The sequence below is a fragment of the Pseudorasbora parva genome, chromosome 18, assembly GCF_024679245.1.
Source record: "Pseudorasbora parva isolate DD20220531a chromosome 18, ASM2467924v1, whole genome shotgun sequence".
NCBI classification, from domain to species: domain Eukaryota; kingdom Metazoa; phylum Chordata; class Actinopteri; order Cypriniformes; family Gobionidae; genus Pseudorasbora; species Pseudorasbora parva.
The window spans coordinates 7,159,039-7,179,392 of record NC_090189.1 but is presented as its reverse complement, the minus strand read 5'-3'; the positions used below and the strand labels follow the sequence as shown (position 1 = coordinate 7,179,392).

Sequence of the window (20,354 nt, the reverse complement as noted above, 5' to 3'; positions counted from 1 at the left end):
TGACTGTGACTGACCAATGAGAATCAAGCAGGCCTATTCCAGAGCATTTTTTCTAAATAAAACAAAGATTATTGGAGAACAATACTGTTTCAATCTTTCAAGTTAAAAATTGCACTTGCGACTTCATTTTAACTGTTTAGGAAATACACTAGCGATTCCAGCGTGAACTTTGTTTCTACATCAGATTTATTTCAGTGTATGTGACAGTGAGTGAGTGATGGTTGTGGGCTTTGTTCCTGGGGTGAACATTTGCCTTCTGTAACAATGAAAGACACATGAGTGATGATTCACATGTCGGAAGAGCTATTTTCTCTCCTCTACGATCACATTTACATGTTATGCATCATTCATTGTCAGCACTAACCTGCATTCCTACATGTCACACATACAGTCTCTCTCTCTCTCTCTCTCTGTCAGTCACATACACAAATAAACCTTACAGCGTCTTCACTCAAGATGAGTGAGGCTCTGTCTCGTACATGATGTACTGCAGAGAATGAGAGTGAGAGAGAATAGAGAAAGAGAATCAGTGGCACACTAGAAAGAGCAACTTTATCATCATGACATCTGAGAAGTGAGTATGTTCATTAACACATTCATAACAGAAAGACACATGTATATGAGAGGAATAGAGAGTTTTCTTCTAGATTCTAATGACAGAAAGTAATGAATGGAGTCAAACCTATAACTTCAGTCTCAAAAAGAAATTTTACATTCCTGGATGTTCTGTGCATTCAGATCAAAAAGAGTAGATCTTCAAGGCTTTTAATGAATTAGTCACAATTATTGCTCATCATAATACTTCTGATATGAATAATTTCATGAAAGCACAGAATGGGTAATTCTCAGAACAATTGCATGCCAAGTGTGTTTTTATGATATACCGCTTATATATTTTTGTAATATTTTTATATATTTGTAAGTTATACAGTACTAGATTTAGTGATTTAGATTTTGTGTAGTATGAAAGCTTTGTTTCTGCCACTGAAAAAAAGGTAATTGCGACTTTTTATCTTATGATTGATTATCTTATGATATCTTGTGAAATAAAAAGCTGCAATTACCCGATTGTTTAATATTCTGTAGTTCTAATTATGTATAGTTTCATAATAAAAGTGTGCAAATTTCGATGGGTTATATTGAATTTTTTTACATGCTTTTTTTAATAAATTTTTTTTACTAAGTTTCTAAAATAAGTCTCTATGGACTTTGTTAAATTGTTATGCTGTGACCTTTTCCTCCATCCAAAAAAAAAAAAAACCTGAATATATTTTTTGGACCACATGGTACAGAGGTAAATTTCTCTTGCCATCTTTATTTACTATTTCTTTGTTTATCCTTGTCAAGCAATTATCTTCTGGGGGAAAAAAACTTTATTGATATGTTTTAACCAATATATATATATATATATATATATATATATATATATATATATATATATATACTGAAAATTGTTGGTACAAAGCACAATAATATTGACTTTAAATATTGTGGTGCAATGATGTTTATTAGTTAAGTTGATTAGTAGGACTTAAGATTTTTTAAAGTCGATTTTTAGGCACAAATGGAAAGGTTTCCTGATGTTCATAAAGGTATAAAAAAACAGATTATTATAGGTGTAGGTTACATTGTCCCAGGGATGGGGAGAGACAAAGTGCTGCAGTTTTATTGACACACAAACAAAGATCGAAAACAGCAATGAGGAATGAAACTGCAACAGCTTTGCAAGGGGATGAAAAGACAACAACTGACAACAGACTGCTGAAACACTGGGGCATATTTACATATGATAACAAGAGGCTAAACAAGGCACAGGTGAAGGTAATGAATAACTATGGCAACAAGCAGCAATGGAAAGCCAAACAGGAACTTAACACCGTTAGGTAAACTGCAGATCAATAGAAACAGAAAACATGAAACAGAAGAAACAAGACAGGAATGTATGGCGTTGTGCGGGTAAGCGGTTTGCTGATGTCAACGTTTTGGATGGAGTGGTCCATGGTGGCGATGGGGTTAAGGTATGGACAGTCGTACGTTATGGACAACAAACACAGGTGCATTTTTTTAATGTCATTTTGAATACACAGAGATACCATGACCAGACCCTGAGGCCCATTGTTGTTCCATTCATCCATGACCATCACCACCTCATGACGCAGTGTGATAATGCACGGCCCCATGTTGCAAGGATCTGTATACAGCTTCCTGGAAGCTGAGAACATCCCAGTTCTTGCATGGCTAGCATACTCAGTGGACATGTCACCCATTGAGCATGTTTGGGATGCTCTGGATCCCCATATATACGACAGTGTGTTGTAGTTCCTGTCAATATGCAGCAACTTCGCACAGCCATTGAAGATGTGTGGACCAACATTCCACAGGCCACAATCAACAACCTGAACTTTAAGTGAAGGAGATGTGTTGCACTGCTTAAGGAAAATGTTGGTCACAGCCGATACCCCTCCTCCCTCGGCCTACCTCCAGACCCCTCAATAGGGTGACCATATTTTGATATTCACGGTCTCCTTTTCTCTGGCGGCACACAGTCTATTCTTCTGTGGCAGTGTGCGGGCTCTTCTTCATTACGTTCTATTATGGGGGGATTTGGTCTTCTTTTGGTGCCTCCTCAGCACTTGGTGCCCTACGCGCAGCGCGTAATGCTTGTGGTGGTGCTGCAAATGATACTCCAGTGCCGGTCAGTTTAATGGCCCACTGGAAAATAATAAAAACCAGGACATTTTCATCACTTTATAAAAAACAGACAGAACGGACAGGAAAGGACTTGAAAACAGGACATGTTCTGGGAAAACAGGACGTTTGGTAACCCTACTTGATATGCCACACCTGTGAGGCGGATAGATTATCTCGGCAAAGGAGAAGTGCTCACTAACACTAAAACAATAGGCATTCTGTGTACATAGAAATTTTGTTAGATATTTTGAGTTCAGCTGATGAAAAATGGGGGCAAAAACAAAAGTGTTGCGTTTATAATTTTGTTCAGTGTAAATTATATTTTGTTATGCTGTGTTCTTCTGATGAGAGAATTAGTGATCAGCGTCTCATCTCTGTCACTTCCAGGTAAAATAATTGAGATGTTTTATCACTAGATACAGCAGCATTTATGCCTCAGTCCCTCATTCAATCAAACATATGTCCATTCCTATTTAATTTCTCCGTCAGTCTTTGTCTCTGATGAATGAGTTTTAAAAGTCATGGGTTGAGTGTGATATCTGCCAGAAACCAAACCATTTGAGCTCTGGGTTGTCATAGTAACAAAACTGGTTGCCAGGGTGATGATTGCATTATCAGCATAGGGGAACAGCATGGTGAATTGGTGACCGGTTTAGCACTCAGGGTTTCATGGTGTTAAGATAAATGACAGTGCAATTGGTTCTCAGGGTTACAGGAGTGCCTAGTTGTCATGCCTTGATTGTGTTTTGATTGTCAGTGCAATTATTTCCTCTTGTCACTTTGTGTGTGTGTGAGGAAGAATTTTGTGCACATTGCAGAGATGTCTGATGTGACGCTATGTCTGTCGACAAGAGGAAATATATTTTATTGTGGCGACAGGCGCAGCCCACCCATGACCCCTGACACACACAACCCCCATCCTCTGAGCTGTTGTCATGCTGCAGCACTGCACTTACCTAACATAGAACTGTAAACTACATCTCAAACGAAAAAACGAAAGAAAGAGAGAGACAGAGAGAAAGACAGAGCAGAATATCAGAAAAGCACTGAAAGCAGACAGAGTCGAGGGCATTCGGCTTACACCCACATGCGTGACTCACAACTGTGTTTGTGTACATCAAAAGCGATTGATTGCTAAAGGTCTGTTCTCATTGAAAAATATGGATTGTACCAGACATGGTTGTGTATGAAATTAAAAAGCTAGATAAAAGAAAGAAAGAAATATGTGAAAAGTTTGCCCATGCAAAACTTAGGCATAAATCACCCAAAATGAAAAATTATGTCATCGAAAGAAACGTCATTCCAAACCTGTAAGACTTTGGTTAATCTTCGCAACGCAAATTATCTTTTTAATGAAACATGAGAGCTTTCCTTCCACTGACAGTCCGGGTAACCAAAACTTAGAAGATTCGAAAAGGTCATAAAGGAATTGTAAAATGAATACATGTGAATCCACCCAGCAAGAAATTTTGTGTTTAAAAAGACATCTAATAGCTGTCCATAGCCCCGGCGTCTAGGCTAAAACAAGGCTTTCAGTGAAAATTGAATCGACCTTTGAATTTAATAAACATAACACCTTGTAATCACTGTCGACCATGCTTACATGATGGAATATCATAAATCTCGCAGGTTATTTTGGTGACATGACAACATGTAACCAAATTTAAGTTTTTTTGGCTAGAAGCAATTTACTCATAGCCGGACTATATTGAGTCTATAGTTAATAAAGATTTAGTTCTTAAAATCATTCTCAATATTGAAGAATAGAAGAGTTCACACCACAGCTATAACGATTACTGTAACAATAAAACAATTATATCGTTGGAATCACTTTCAGAATGATTTTAGCCAGCTGATGAAGAAAAAAACATTGACAGGCAATCAGAATCCATCCTGCTGTAAAGAGCTTGAGCATTTAAAGCGACAGACAAGTACATATGTGTAGAATAAACAGAACCTTATTTTGTCCGCTGGTGTGGATGCATCACCAATGCAAAAAAACGACACATTTGTTTGTGAGAAAGGTTGTAAATGAACTAATTTCTGTATCCAACACGGCTGTCACGTCATGACATGACAAAAGAACGAGACTCGGACCGAAGACTCGAGAACTAATCATTTCTGTTTCCGGTACAGACTGCTTAGCCTTGCCTATGGGGCTGGGACTTGATAAACAAATGACTCAAACCCGGACTCGAAAGATGAACTAATCAATTCCGTTCCTTGTAAAGATATGGGATGTTGCGCATACACAGTCAACACAAAATGAACGAATTGCTCTCTGAGAAAACCTGTCGTTCTCGAGTCATATTAAAGATTCGTTCAAAATGAACAAATCTTTCATGAACAACACATCACTTTCGTAGAGCAGCATGTGACTCATAAGGGCAGGGTGGTTTGTAGGAGATCACAGTGGATATGTAGGTTAGGCACAGTCAGTGCTGTATTTTATAACAGGTGTGGCCAGTGATGTAGCGGAGGTTGTTGGCGGGCCAGCGATAACCCCAACCCCCCCAGCCCAAGTCAAAAGAGTCCACACTCAAGTCTTTCTGATCTCCTGGTCTCTAGATATGGCTCAGATCCCTTGATTTAAATGTAAGTAGGTGGGATTTATCTGCATATTTTTTATAAAGCTAATAAACCTTATCAACACACATTCCCTCAGCAGATTTGAGTGCCATTCCGTGAGAGCAAGAGAAACAACAGTGATCAGTGTTGTGATACTGTACAGCATATTCTCAGCAGAGCAGATGGGTGTTTTGTTGTTTGCACACTCTGTCTTAGTGTGATGAGTTTGCTTATGTGTTGTCTGAAATGCATTTTCATGATTTTCATTTTTTATGTGTGTATTGCACAGCACCAAGGGTCATTACTGTAGCAACACCAGCTCAAAGAGGAATAAAGTGTCATCCAAAGGCAAACCCTCTGACATGATATATGTTGGTTAGTATTTCTATCAGTCTCTTTGTCTGTCAGTGACTTTCAGCCTTCTCCACACCTGCTTAAACATTTTAGGAAGTTTGGTCTGCTGCCAGTGGAAACTATAAATGTAAACAGTATGTGTGTGTGTGTCTGTGTGTGTGTATATATATATATGTGTGTGTGTGTGTGTGTGTGTGTGTTCTGTTTACATTTATAGTTTAAAACCACAAATTAAATCTCAGCTGTTTCTCCACATGTTTTAAAAGTTTGCTTGTGTTTAGTTGGAGGCTGGAGTAAAGATGACCCATCCTGTCCAGTTGAGCAGTTCTGCCCCCAGTATAATGAGTGGAAGATGACTGCCCCAATGCATCATCAGCGTGGTGACACAGGGGTGTGTGCTCTGGGCGGGATCATCTACACCGTGGGCGGGACTGATGATGTCACCTGTTTGAGCAGCGTGGAGAGGTGGCCGTTTGCATCAATTTAGAACTAAACTAACTGTTGTTCAAATAGCGTTTAGGATTAACTTGTTGCTAAAATAATCGTCTGGTACTCTTACTAACGTCTTTTCATTTTTGTAATATTAAGCTATTTTCATAAATATATAATTATTTTAAGCATATATATATATGAGTGCTGTCATTCAATTTAAAAAAGAATCACTTTTTTATTTTTTTATTCTGTAATAATTTCACAGTTACTCTCCGAAACAACTTAAAGACAGAATATATTTTAAATATTTGTTTAATGGCATCTTTTTATGAAAGTATCACTGATAATAAAGATCCAACATTACAGTTTAATTGAAAGCTATATCAATTTCAACATTTATAAGGCTTTAAAAAAAACTTTTCATTTAAGTGAACTGAAAAAATCTTCATTTAAACTCATTATAATAAATGTCATAACTACCCGTGGCCTTCCTACCTGTGCTCGCAATACTGGCAAGTCTTTCTGTGCGTCGCGTGTGTGTAAGGACATTAGCACAGTGCATTCTCTTCTGTCTTTTCGGCTTGAATGGTTTAAAAGCATTTGCTTGAATAAAAGCGTGGTCATATAATGTAAGGTGCTAGTCTAAGGATGACAGAAAAAAATGGATGCTGCATTAATTGTGTTAAATATTTTAAATAATATTAAATTATTTTAACACATTAAACTGAAAACAATTATCACATGCGTTAACATGATAATTTCGACAGCTCTAATATATGTAGAGCTTTTTCCACTATCTTGTTTTTTTATTGTCGTAATGCATTCTATGAGAAGAAAGCAAGTATTAGTTTAGTATGCTATAATGATTAAGATAAATAAAGCTTATTAAGTAAATATTAGAAATACATGGCACACAAATATTAGGTAAAATATTACACTTTAAAATCTTATTTTTTTGTGATAAAATTTATCCGAATTTAATTAAACGTAGGGCATGTAATTTTCAGAGAGGCTAGCAATAACAAACTATCTTTTAAAGCACATGTACACATACAGTAAGGATCAAACAAATGCCTCACGAGAGACGGCATTAAACTACATCAAAGCTCAAAACACTACAATATTAAAGGGGGGGCGAAACACTCCGTTTCAATCAATCTCATGTCAATCTTGAGTACCTATAGAGTAGTATTGCATCCTTCATATCTCCAAAAAGTCTTTAGTTTTATTATATTTATAAAAGAAATATAGGCTGTACCGAGTCTTTCCGGAAAAAACCGAGCGGCTGGAGGCGTATCGTGTGGGCGGAGCTAAAGAATGACGAGCGCAAACAAAGCGGTGACGAAGTGTGGAGAAGCCCATGGCTATCGATCTCAGCTAATACAGATAATGATCCAGAATCAAATCTGAGGCTGAAATAAATTGTAACGGGAGAAACAGCAACAGCAGGACATCCGTCTCTGTGGTGTGTACTGTATTTAGTGTCCGGTCAACATTTGCGCTTGTTTACTCGCAGTTTATGAGGACATGATTCGGTTTATGGACTATTGTATGCGACTGTTCTGCACGTCAGACTAGTGTAACGTTATACAAACAATGGAGTAACCGTTAGCGCATTTGAATGACAAAGCACGCAATCGTGTCGTTTACTGATGTTTACTCACGCGACGATAGCCAACAGCACAGACATTTGAAGCAGTTTTACTCACCGGCTGCTTCCAAAGCAGGACCGAACCTTTATCGCTGGGACCGCTCCGTCAAAAACACACTTCTTTGGTATGATTTGGTGAAGTCCTGTAACAGCAGTGAACGGTGGAGATCCACTTTGCGACGCGACTGAAGCGATGTTGTGACGCTTCCCGTCATTTCTGCGTTCAAATCGGTTCAAATGCAGCGCTGCCTTCCGGGAATGCTGTGCTGAAGCGTTGAAGTCGCTTGATGTCACCCATAGGAATAAAGTGGAGCGCGGCGCGCGACAAGTGTTCACGGACGAGTGGATCTGCATCTGAACGAGTGTTTATGGGTGTGCATTTCCTCTCTCGCTCTAGTCACACGCGCGCGCACCCTACCGGGAGAAGAGCCCGTACGGCCCATACAAGGACCTTCCGATCTATTAACGTCAAGCCGACCTATACTCGAAAAAAACTCTCCGAAACTTGTGAGAAACTGGAAGGAGTATTTTTGACACAGAAATACTCCATCAAACGTCCAACATTAGTTTTTGAAACTTTGTCTATGTTTAGGATGGGAATCCAAGTCTTTAACAGTGTAAAAAGCTCAGTATGCATGAAACAGCATTTCACCCCCCCCCCCCCCCCCCCTTTAATGAACATAAACAACTTAGATAGCACTGACCTGTTTCAGTTGACGGCTGCAGATTAATTTCGTCGTTGATAGTGTTATAACTGAAACGCATTAACTGGAGTCACTGCTCAGAGTATGCCATGGGTTTCCATCTCTTCCAAATTACAGTAGTTATGGTGTGAACACAGCATTCGCTCATTGTTTTGGTTCAGGAGGAATGGCTGCTGTTTTAGTTGTGGTGCTCTGTGACTGACGTCTGTCTAACTCCTAGCATGAAAAGGCAGAATGCAATGATTGGACAAACATTTTATGGTCCTACACCTTCCAACAATACATTTAGACCAGTGTTTGCTATCAGGATGTGAAGAGACTTTCAATCAGCATAACAAAAAAAAATCTTGAACAAATCACCTACACTGCCTTACATTTTAAGGATATTCAATTATAATCTTCATTTCTCTGTCTTTTATCTGCTACTTCATGTTTATATGTGCATTTGGGCTTTTCGAAAAGGAGACATGCAAAGTTGCCTTAGAAATCAGCCAATAGTTTAATCCTAGCATGTGTAACAAATAACCTGGTTATTGTTTAAAACAGCCTTCACATGTCACCGCATTTCTATGATGCCTGAAAAAGCTGAGTGAATGTGTTTATGTGTGTTAGGTATGATCCAGAGCGTAACACCTGGTGTGTTGACATGCCCTCACTCTCCTCACCACGGTCAAGGGTGTGTGTTGTAGAGATGGATGGATGTCTCATTACACTCGGGGGTTTTGACGGAATGACCTGCATTAACACAGTTGAGAGGTCTACACACACAACGACACATATACACGTACATCACCGTGAGAAACATATGAAGATCTCCTTTAGACAAACACATGCACACTTGTTGTAGGTATGACCCATTGAGGAACTCCTGGTCTAAGTTGACTCCAATGCTGAAGAACAGGGCAGCTGCATCCGCCGCTGTCCTGAACGGTCAAATTTACGTTGTGGGAGGAACAAATGGAGACATGCCGCTCGATTCAGGTACACAAACACATATGTGTTCAAATTTGAAATAAAAAAAACCCAATACTTATTCTTCTGAACTAGTGGAGCTTTTTGATCCATTCGAGGGATGCTGGACTCTCTGCCCCACCATGTCCACCCCGAGGGAAGCTTCGGGATGTGCTGAGTTTCTTGGATGTCTTTATGTGGCCGGAGGACGAGACGAACTTGGTCTGTCATTGAGCACCGTGGAGAAATACGACCCAGACACTCTACGCTGGAGCCCTGTTAAGGCTATGAACAACAAGAGATTTCAGGTTTGAGGGAATAAGAGCTGGTAGCCTTCTTCACCAAAAAATTCTTTCAACATTCACTTACCTTCTTATCGTTCCAGACGAATATCCTGCCCACTCGAAAATGATTCAGAAGTGGTTTAATCATGGCCTTTGACATGTTTGTGTTTTAAATGCACAGGTTTCTTTAGTGCTGTTTAATGGCTTTCTATTGGCTATCGGAGGATATGATGGCCTAAGTGACCTTAAAACAATGGAGGCTTACAACCATGAGACAAACTCCTGGAGGTGTGTATTGTTTTACTAAGTGACACGTAGATACTTACGGAAGCTTATTGCATTCACTTGAGAGAAAAAATCTACTCTGTTTTTCTGAATTAATTATGAGATAATTTTTCATGAATACATTTTTTTTGCTCTGTTTTTCTGAATTAATTACTTAATTTTTTCTTGAAAAAAAATATTTTGTTCTGTTTTTCTGAATTAATGACTTAATTATCTCAGAATTGTGAGATCATTTTTCATAAATACATTTTTTTGCTCTGTTTTTCTGAATTAATGACTTAATTTTTTCTTGAAAAAAATATTTTGTTCTGTTTTTCTGAATTAATGACTTAATTATCTCAGAATTATGAGATCATTTTTCATGAATAAATTTTTTTGCTCTGTTTTTCTGAATTAATGACTTAATTTTTTCTTGAAAAAATAAAATAAATGTTCTGTTTTTCTGAATTAATGAGATCCCTCAAAATCCAGCCAAGAGCTCTATTTTAGCTGGATTGCATGAAAGTAAACATGTCCCGCCTTTTAAATTTAATCCGGGTTTATTTTACTTTGGGTTTGAGACATTGTCTTTAAGTAATAAAAATTGAATTGTTTTTAGTGCATCAACTTTGTGCAGGCACCTCAAGACAGCAGAAAAGAACATTCTGGTCTGCTTGACATTGCTATTGCACTGATCCAGTATTTTCAACAATATCCTGATTGTCTCTTGTGTCACCACGTACCCAGCCTGAATGCATTTCAGATGCATCATCTTAACATGATCACATAGTAATGCGTATCAATAGTACAAGTGTGAAATCGTGTCTAATGTATATCGTCTGGAATGTATATTGTGTGGAATGCATACTGAGATAATGCAAATGTTACACAGTCTTTCGCGTGCATATGATACGCACTTTATGGCGTGCATATGACATGCTCTTGGGTAGGTTGGGGATGGTGGGGTGGGGGGTTCGTACGTATAATACGCCATAAAGTGCGTATCATAAGCACGTGAAAAACTGTGTACCATATGCACACCAAAACTCATTTTGGCGTATACATTCCACAAGATTGCACACTTATTTATACTACTATACGCATTTTCATGAGATCGGGCTCGCAAAGCATACCATATCTGATATGGAGAAACAGGCAAATTCTTGAGGTGTCTGCACAAATTTGACACACTAAAAACAATACCATTTATATTACATAAAGACAGCAGCAATGTTTTAAACCCAAAGTAAAATAAAACTGGATTAAACTTGAAAGGCGGGACATGTTTACGTCCATGAAATCCAGCTAAAAGCAGGATTTTGAGGGATTTCATTAATTCAGAAAAACAGAGCAAAAACTTCTTCTTTTTTCAAGAAAAAATGATCTCATAATTCTGAGATAATTAAGTCATTAATTCAGAAAAACAGTACAAAATAATTTTTTTTCAAGAAAAAATTAAGTCATTAATTCAGAAAAACAGAGCAAAAAAAATATTCATGAAGAATTATCTCATAATTCTGAGATAATTAAGTAATTTTTTAGTTATAATTAAGTTATTTTTCTCAAGTGAATGCAATAAGCTTCCGTAGATACTCATGAAATCATCAAAAAAAAAATCACAAATTACTGTGCGGGGAAACAAAAATTATGTCATTATTTACTTTAGAAATAAACATCTAAATATACCACCTTTCTCTTCATCTCTCACAACATTCATGTAATCTTCTCTCGTTTTTAGACATTTTGGAAGTATGAAGTCCAAGCATCCAGGTGGACATGTTGCTCTGGTTAAGGCTGTGTGAAATGTATTGAAATGTACTGATGTCTTATGATATCCATTGTAATAAAATAAAATTCTATATGATTTCTTGATGGGCTTTTTTTTCGGTATTATGTTGGATGATAATACCATGGTATTTATTCCAGCAGGGGTAAATGAAAATCATTCAGTAATTTGGTATATGTCAAAGTAAGAAAAGACCATATGGTATTGTTTGGTACTTTTTTCTTCAAAACTTCATTTGACCAATTATTTGTCAATTAAAATATTGTAAGTCACTGTAAAGTAGAGAAATTATAATTACTTTACAATTATAAGATTTTCATGACATTGGAAAACCTTTATGTACCGTTAAAGAACATTAATGGCTGGCCTTTACTGAGAAAGGAAGTCTAAAACTCTGTTGCTATGGTACTGTGAATAGATGTAGCCTTGGCAACTAACAGTTAAAAAGAAACTTGATGTCTTTTTACAGAGTTATTACTTGTGATGAATAAGATGTTTTTCAAGGCTGTCCAGCACACGGCGCTGTGTCTGACACTTTAAAATGCCACGACGATCTTACCTCTCAATGCTAGTTGATGTAGAAGTTCAGAGACTCAGGTTGTATTTTAAAAAATCATCAAAAGTCAGAAAGTACAAGTGAAGCTTGACTAAAAGTCAGATCAGCTGACTTTTCACAGACTTTGATATCGTCACCATGTTTTTTGGATAACATACCTTTCCTTCAAAAAGTGTTACCTGTCTAAGTTACCTGATGTGGACATTTTTGACCGTCGACTGAATAACAGCTCTTTTTTTTATCGTAAAAGCGCGCGATGCCTGAAGCTCTGGCTCATGAGGAAGAAACAGTGGCCGTGACATTTCCGTCCGCGCGCTGCTTGCCGGATGAAAAGATGAGCGGCGCGTGCTACACCAACCACACGTTTGAATACGACGATGGGAGCACGCGTACTGCGCGCCTGAGGTAAAGTGCGCGCACAGTTGTCTTCTTCAGAACTAACTACGCTAAAAATGCGATAGATAGATAGATAGATAGATAGATAGATAGATAGATAGATAGATAGATAGATAGATAGATAGATAGATAGATAGATAGATAGATAGATAGATAGATAGATAGATAGATAGATAGATAGATAGATAGATAGATAGATAGATAGATAGATAGATATGCCTACTATTAAATGGAAAACTACTGGTGGGTCATAGCACAATTTGTTGTTAATGTAGGCTATTATGGTAAATTTGGTCTTGGTCTGTGATAATGCAGCACTTCTTTTCAATCTTCTCATTTTCTTGCATCGGTTTTCAACCCTCAAAACGAGGCAGTTCAGAAGACATCTAAGACTACCTTGCTTTTTAAAATGTCAAATAGTCTATTTTCCAAGTCCTTGTTTTTTCTTTCACTGGCAGTCCGAGATGTGGGTCCAGTTGTGGGGGCAGAGGGGTGGTCTTAAATGTGCAGGACCTCGAGATGACCACTGGAGCATCGGTGGTTCCTTCCCTTCAAACCTACTTCCGGTTCCGAGACCTGTTGCTTGGAGACCAGACATTTTGTGATGACAGGTACAGTGCAGTGACAATGTATATTGCCCAGTTTTACCATTGCTTCACCGGCAAATTCATACCTGTCTCATTGAAGACCAGCAGTCAGAACTACATCCAAACATCAATATGAGTTATAATGTTTCTGTACAGCCTCTGGTTACTACTTCCTGACTGCATCACAAAAAAAGAAAAGAAAACAAGATTAGAAGTTGCGGGCAGATGCCCTGGCTTGTGCATTTCATCTAGACAGTGTTTGCATTGTATGGAATGTAAGCAATTGCGCAGCAATATCGTAAAAACACCAACCATATAGCGACACCTTGGTAACCACCCAGAACATTCTATATGGAAAATTTAACTCGGTTTGAGCAAATCATGTTTGCATTTGTTTTTTTAAAACACTGAACAAGAGAACAACAAAGTATTTTGTTGGCTTTTTGATACCCACGTCGCGAACCTCGAATGTTAAGAAAAAGTCAAATTGTGTGTGTGTGTGTGTTTTATTTTTTTTGTGACATATCAGGACACATATGTGTATAATGATATGGGTATGACAGGTATTACAAGCAGAGGGTGACTGACTTATGAGGATATTACCCATGTCCCCATTTTTCAAAAGGCTTATAGATCAATCAGAATTTTTTTTTTTTTTTAAGAAAGTAAAAATGCAGAGTGTTTCCTGTGATGGGTAGTTTTAGGGGCAGGGGCAGTGTAGTGAGATAGAAAATACAGTTTGTATAGTTTAAAAACAATTACACCTAATGTCCCCACAATTCACAAAAACAAACATGTGTGTATGTATGTGTGGGCACACGGCCACATCGCTCCAGATCGACAGAAATAGCCTCTTGAGCAGGTTATTATCTGTAATTTCCTGAGAACAGGAGGCACAAAGGGTGGGCATTGCGGAAAGGTGGAAAAAGAGAAAAAGCATAAGAACTGCTCATTTGAATGAAATATTAAAATTTTCTTTGATAAGTTTGTTGCTCATTCATTCAAAGTTCTCTTTGTAAACAAACACATTATGATAACACTACATACACTCGTGTGACTCAAGTATTGCTTGAGGCATGTTGAAAGACAACCATCATCCACAACACAAAAACCCTATTTATTTTTAATAAGCTTTATGCATTAACAGAACTTGTAAGGTTTGCCACGCTTTACAGCTGTTGTGCATGTTGTGCAGACATATTACTTATGCCCATATTTGACATAGAGAGAGAGAGAGAGAGAGAGAGAGAGAGAGAGAGAGAGAGAGAGAGAGACTGAGCAGAAAGCTTGTGCGCCTGCAGTCTAGAGTGTGTGGGCGGGTTATTTTGAACCACGCCGCTGAAGATTATGTACTTCCATAACAATCCTCAGCTCAGAACTCCGCACATCCTTGTCTAGAAACCCTCTGGGTTTTCTCTGTTATGGAACAGAAGAATGCAGTGCCTTCCTGGGTTAACCCAGCTCTGGTCAACTGGAGGCTGGACTCTTTTGGTAGCGATGCTGGGCAGAGGTAGGATGCGTCTCTAAGAGTCACTGCAGTCTTTTGAATGACTAGAAAGGATCAGTGAGTCTGAGTCTGGCTTTTGTTCCTTTTTACTGAAGTAGGAATGCTGTAGTGGATTTCAGATGCTGCACTTCTCAGTTGTTGTCAAAGTTTTTTTGCATTATTTATTACATTAATTACTTGTTATTCCAGTTTTCACTGTTTTTATACAAAACCATACGAAATGCAATCACTCATGACATTTCTAACAAACACATATAGAATATTTTGGACACAACATTGTGCCAGGGGTTTGTAATGTTGACGGCTCCGTCTCACTTTATTACGGCAAATAAAACCACCGTTCCTGTGGTCTCCATGGGAACTGGCGGACACATCGCATCTCCAGTCTGAGATTGTGATGTAGAAAATTTCTTTGAGTGCTGAACTATGTAAACAGAGTAAAACATGGTAAAGGACAGAGAAAGCAGAAGAGAGTGAGAGTCCTTATTCATCAACATATCACTGATCAGTTTTACACCCACATGAAAAGACTCGCATGTACTGGCATATATTTCTATTGACATTATACAACATAATTTATGCATTATGATCATGAACATTCATATCTACATGAGTAGTGTTGGGGTAACGCATTACAAGTTACGCAAGTTACATAATCAGATTACTTTTAGTAAGTAACTAGCAAATTAACGCATTACTTTTAAACATTTTACTTGTTTAAAAGTCACTTTATTTCCAATTTATTGGCTGACAGCTCTCCTGTTCTCATGTGCAGAGAAATCGTGAGTAAGTGCAGAGGCATTGTGTGCGCTGTTAACATGACGGGTATTGTAGTTCCTGACTAAACAACATGTCCTTCAACCAATACGCACTTATAGGTCGTTTGTCATTTCCTTGAAATACAACCCATAGGAGCGTTTACTAAAGTTGCGCCCCTATCGATAATATTTTAATTCATGAAATATGACGCATAGGAGCATTTTCTAAAGTTGTGCTCCTATTGACAGCAGGACACTTTTATTTGAAAGCATTTTTCCATTTTATCTGCATATTTTTTTAGGTTTTGCATAGCTCAGTTGGTAAAGCATTGCACTATACAACAACATGTGATCATGCGATCATGAGTTCGATCCCAGGGAACAGGTGCTCATAAAGTGTGTATGCACTATAAATCACTGGGTAGGTTTAGGGATGGGTTGGGTGTAGTTGTAAATTAAAATAAATATTTTTGCTAAATGGAAATATGACAAATGGTGGTTAAAAGTCCACACATTGCATTAAAATAAACACGCATTTTGATTGGTAACGATAGTCATATGTTATTTCAAAAGGTAACACGACACTGTTATTATTTTTACGCCAGCTGGAGGGCGCATGACTTTAAAATATTAATATAGGTCGAAATAAGTCATATTTTTTTGGAGGACAGTTTGCATTTACTCATCTCGCTTGCAAAAAAACTGATTCAGTATTCCTCAAAATTATTAAAAACAATGAAATGCAAATTCAGAGTATTATGCAAACCTTAACCAATCTCTGCTGCTGACTCTCGTCCTGTGACAAGTGATTTTTTAAAAAGTACTAATGCATGCATGCATATGATACAAGTTTAGCATGTTGCACCACAGTCAACTTTCTTAAAAAGTATTTCATGTGATCTTCCCATATGCATGAATTCACACAGATACCAGCACATATAACTGACTTTATAAGGCAGTATTGCTGTAGCCTCTGGCTGATCCAACTAAAACAATGTAAAGCATTCATGATAAAGTAAACATTTATTTGCCCTCATTCACTAGCTGGGTATCTATCCATGATGAAGCAATATCTTTTCTAAGTTTGTACAAAAAAAAAAGTGATTTAGGTGCATTTCCATCAAGTTGATTGAGCGGCTGATGGTGTTATTGGTAACTGAAGACACTTGCAGCAAGAGCATTACCACAACGTCAAGGCCGATGAATATGGGAAAGACAATGGCTGTGTCGGAAATCTGTAAAATGCTGCCTTCGGAGGACACATTTGAAGGCAGGAAGGCATCAAGCCACGTCCGAATCATAGACAGTAAAAGAAATGGACAGAGCGATCCCATTGACGTCAACAGCGAAAAAATGAAGTCAACCTAGGGGCACTCACTTCCTGATGGCTGAGCGAACTGCGCCGGCTCAGACTGAGCTTGACGACGTAGATGTGACGTGAGCCTCCTGTCTGACAGCTGTAGGTCTTCTAGTAGTTGTGGAAAGTGAATGCTGAATCACGTTGTTTAAATATTTTCTCCCGTTGCTTTTGGCTCACTATGGGCTTCTCCCCATTCTTCCCCCTTGACTTTATCAGACTTTATGTCTCCACGTCCCCCCTCGACTGCCTCATAGACAGTAAAAGATTGCCTGCGAGCGTCTCCTCAGGTCTATACGGTAATTTCTCAACTGTGCGACAGAGTCGCGTTGGTTATGAGGAAAACGTTAGCCTATTTTTACAGAAACAGCTTCTGCGGAGCGATAGTGTAAGATACAAGGTAATGGAGCCTTTTATGCATTGTCGTGTTTATTTAGAAATAAACAATGGACAAATGGAGTCTTTAAACGGCTCAGATGTAAAGTTATTCACTGTCAAAGTGACTCAAAAATGAATGGGAGTCAATGGGATGCTAACAGCAGGTGATGGCTTGGTTAGCAATGGCAGCCCCTAGGGGTGGAACGCTTTCCGAGCGCTAGATTACCCCCTTGGTCCGAATCCTATGTTTGCTTCACTTCCTGTTCCCTGAGATACCTTCTTCCATTTTCGAAGGCAGCATACATGTATCCTTCGCTGCCTTTGATAGCCCACAATCCTGTGCTTTCCATTCAGTGACAGTTGAGTTGGGGGAAAAAGATGGCGTCCAGAAGTTGCGTTTGCTGGTCAGTTTGTGTGTAAATGTACGTTTTTTACCAACATAACACACTTCTGATGTCATTTCTAGTGAGAAATCACCACTGTAGTAATTAAATGTGTTTAGTTCAAACCAAGGCTCTCTCTATTTGGCTGTAGATCATTTAACTGATACACTGCCTTAGAGGTCTGTCTGAAATTTGTTTCGTGAGGTGCCTTCATGCACAAAACGCTGCCTGCAGAGTCATTGTCTGATGAGGCAGCGAGGCAACGAGTCAGCTGCCTAGGTTTTCGGACGCAGCCAATGTCAGCAGGATTTTTGAAGGTAGTAGTAATGACCAGACATTTTACTCACAACCTTTGGCTACGATATTTCAGAATGTCTGAGGGCACATTTGAAATATTATGCAACATTATTGACACCATCAGCGTTATTGACATCATTAAAAACCACCTCAAGCCTGCAGCATAAAAACTTTTGTGCAAATTAAGGGATTTTTTTCTTTCTGATGAGCTACTTTCTCTTCATCTCATTTTATATGATCTGTCTGCCTATATATTGCGACAGAGTACAATTAAGCATGATCTATTGTGCCTTGTAATTTAAGTGCTACATTGTTAAAGGGTATTGCTTTACTGAAGTTATGTTATCTACAGTGCCTTGCGAAAATATTCGGCCCCCTTGAACTTTGCGAACTTTTGCCACATTTCAGGCTTCAAACATGATGATATGAAACTGTAATTTTTTGTGAAGAAAAAACAACAAATGGGACACAATCATGAAGTGGAATGAAATTTATTGGATATTTCAAACTTTTTTAACAAATCAAAAACTGAAAAATTGGGAGTGCAAAATTATTCGGCCCCTTTACTTTCAGTGCAGCAAACTCTCTCCAGAAGTTCAGTGAGGATCTCTGATGATCCAATGTTGACCTAAATGACTAATGATGATCAATAGAGTCCACCTGTGTGTAATCAAGTCTCCGTATAAATGCACCTGCACTGTGATAGTCTCAGAGGTCCGTTTAAAGTGCAGAGAGCATCATGAAGAACAAGGAACACACCAGGCAGGTCCGAGATACTGTTGTGGAAAAGTTTAAAGCCGGATTTGATTACAAAAAGATTTTACAAGCTTTTAACATCCCAAGGAGCACTGTGTAAGCGATAATATTGAAATGGAAGGAGTATCAGACCACTGCAAATCTACCAAGACCTGGCCGTCCCTCTAAACTTTCAGCTCATACAAGGAGAAGACTGATCAGAGATGCAGCCAAGAGGCCCATGATCACTCTGGATGAGATCTACAGCTGAGGTGGGAGACTCTGTCCATAGGACAACAATCAGTCGTATAATGCAGAGAAGATTGGCAAGAAGAAAGCCATTTCTTAAAGATATCCATAAAAAGTGTCGTTTAAAGTTTGCCACAAGCCACCTGGGAGACACACCAAACATGTGGAAGAAGGTGCTCTGGTCAGATGAAACCAAAATTGAACTTTTTTGGCAACAATGCAAAAAGTTATGTTTGGCGTAAAAGCAACACAGATCATCACCCTGAACACACCATCCCCACTGTCAAACATGGTGGTGGCAGCATCATGGTTTGGGCCTGCTTTTCTTCAGCAGGGACAGGGAAGATGGTTAAAATTGATGGGAAGATGGATGGAGCCAAATACAGGACCATTCTAGAAGAAAACCTGATGGAGTCTGCAAAAGACCTGAGACTGGGACGGAGATTTGTTTTCCAACAAGACAATGATCCAAAACATAAAGCAAAATCTACAATGGAATGGTTCAAAAATAAACCATCCAGTCAAACCACCAATATCCAGGTGTTAGAAAGGCCAAGTCAAAGTCCAGACCTGAATCCAATGGAGAATCTGTGGAAAGAACTGAAAACTGCTGTTCACAAACGCTCTCCATCCAACCTCACTGAGCTCAAGCGGTTCTGCAAGGAGGAATGGGCAAAAATGTCAGTCTCTCGATGTGCAAAACTGATAGAGACATACCCCAAGCGCCTTACAGCTGTAATCGCAGCAAAAGGTGGCGCTACAAAGTATTAACTTAAGGGGGCCGAATAATTTCGAACGCCCAATTTTTCAGTTTTTGATTTGTTTAAAAAGTTTGAAATATCCAATAAAGTTCGTTCCACTTCATGATTGTGTCCCACTTGTTGATTCTTCACAAAAAATCACAGTTTCATATCATTATGTTTGAAGCCTGAAATGAGGCAAAAGGTCGCAAATATTTTCGCATGGCACTGTAACTTTGCATGTGTGGATGATACCACAAAGGAGCATTTTGCAAAAAGGACCTATCAGCCTACGCCCTCTAGAGCTTCAACAAAACTGGATAATTGATCTTTCAGTTGTTTGAGTTATTTATGAGTAAATGCTACGCTGATGTTTTTTCCTGCAGGGTTCATGTGGAATTTTATGTGGATGAGAACACGTTTAAAGAGAGACTCAAACTTTTCTTCATCAAAAACCAAAGATCCAGTAAGTCTTAAAGCTGTGACGTTTGGCCTTTAATTTGAGCTCATTTTATGGTCTTCTAATGCATGACCTTTCACCCCCAGGTTTAAGGATCCGAATATTTAATTTCTGCCTGAAGCTTTTAACATGTGTTCTCTACATCATACGAGTCATGACGGACAATCCGGCCCCGCTCCGCCACACATGGTCAGAACTGTTTTAATGTTTGTGAGTGTGAAATGGCCTAAAGAGTGTGATTTCAACATAGTATGATCACATCCAAA

The 20,354-nt window shown here is 38.6% G+C and overlaps 2 protein-coding genes across 4 annotated transcripts in view; both read left to right on the top strand.

Moving 5' to 3' along the window:
* Positions 1–439: 439 nt before the first annotated feature.
* Positions 440–11,701, top strand: si:ch73-29c22.1 (kelch-like protein diablo). Its single transcript, XM_067424600.1, has 8 exons — positions 440–574; positions 5,549–5,634; positions 5,895–6,078; positions 9,013–9,156; positions 9,248–9,381; positions 9,448–9,659; positions 9,817–9,923; positions 11,638–11,701. Exons 1-8 carry the CDS (start codon positions 561–563, stop codon positions 11,699–11,701), a joined length of 945 nt encoding a protein of 314 aa, XP_067280701.1. The 5' UTR covers positions 440–560.
* A 550-nt stretch (positions 11,702–12,251) lies between these two features.
* kcnt1a (potassium sodium-activated channel subfamily T member 1a) overlaps positions 12,252–20,354 on the top strand; it is a 31,148-nt gene continuing 23,045 nt past the window's right edge. For all 3 annotated transcript variants that reach the window (XM_067423053.1, XM_067423052.1, XM_067423051.1), the window contains exons 1-4: positions 12,252–12,646; positions 13,096–13,248; positions 20,015–20,094; positions 20,175–20,277. In XM_067423053.1, the coding sequence (XP_067279154.1) occupies positions 12,498–12,646; positions 13,096–13,248; positions 20,015–20,094; positions 20,175–20,277 (485 nt within the window). In that variant the 5' untranslated portion in view covers positions 12,252–12,497. The remainder of the gene's footprint in view (positions 12,647–13,095; positions 13,249–20,014; positions 20,095–20,174; positions 20,278–20,354) is intronic.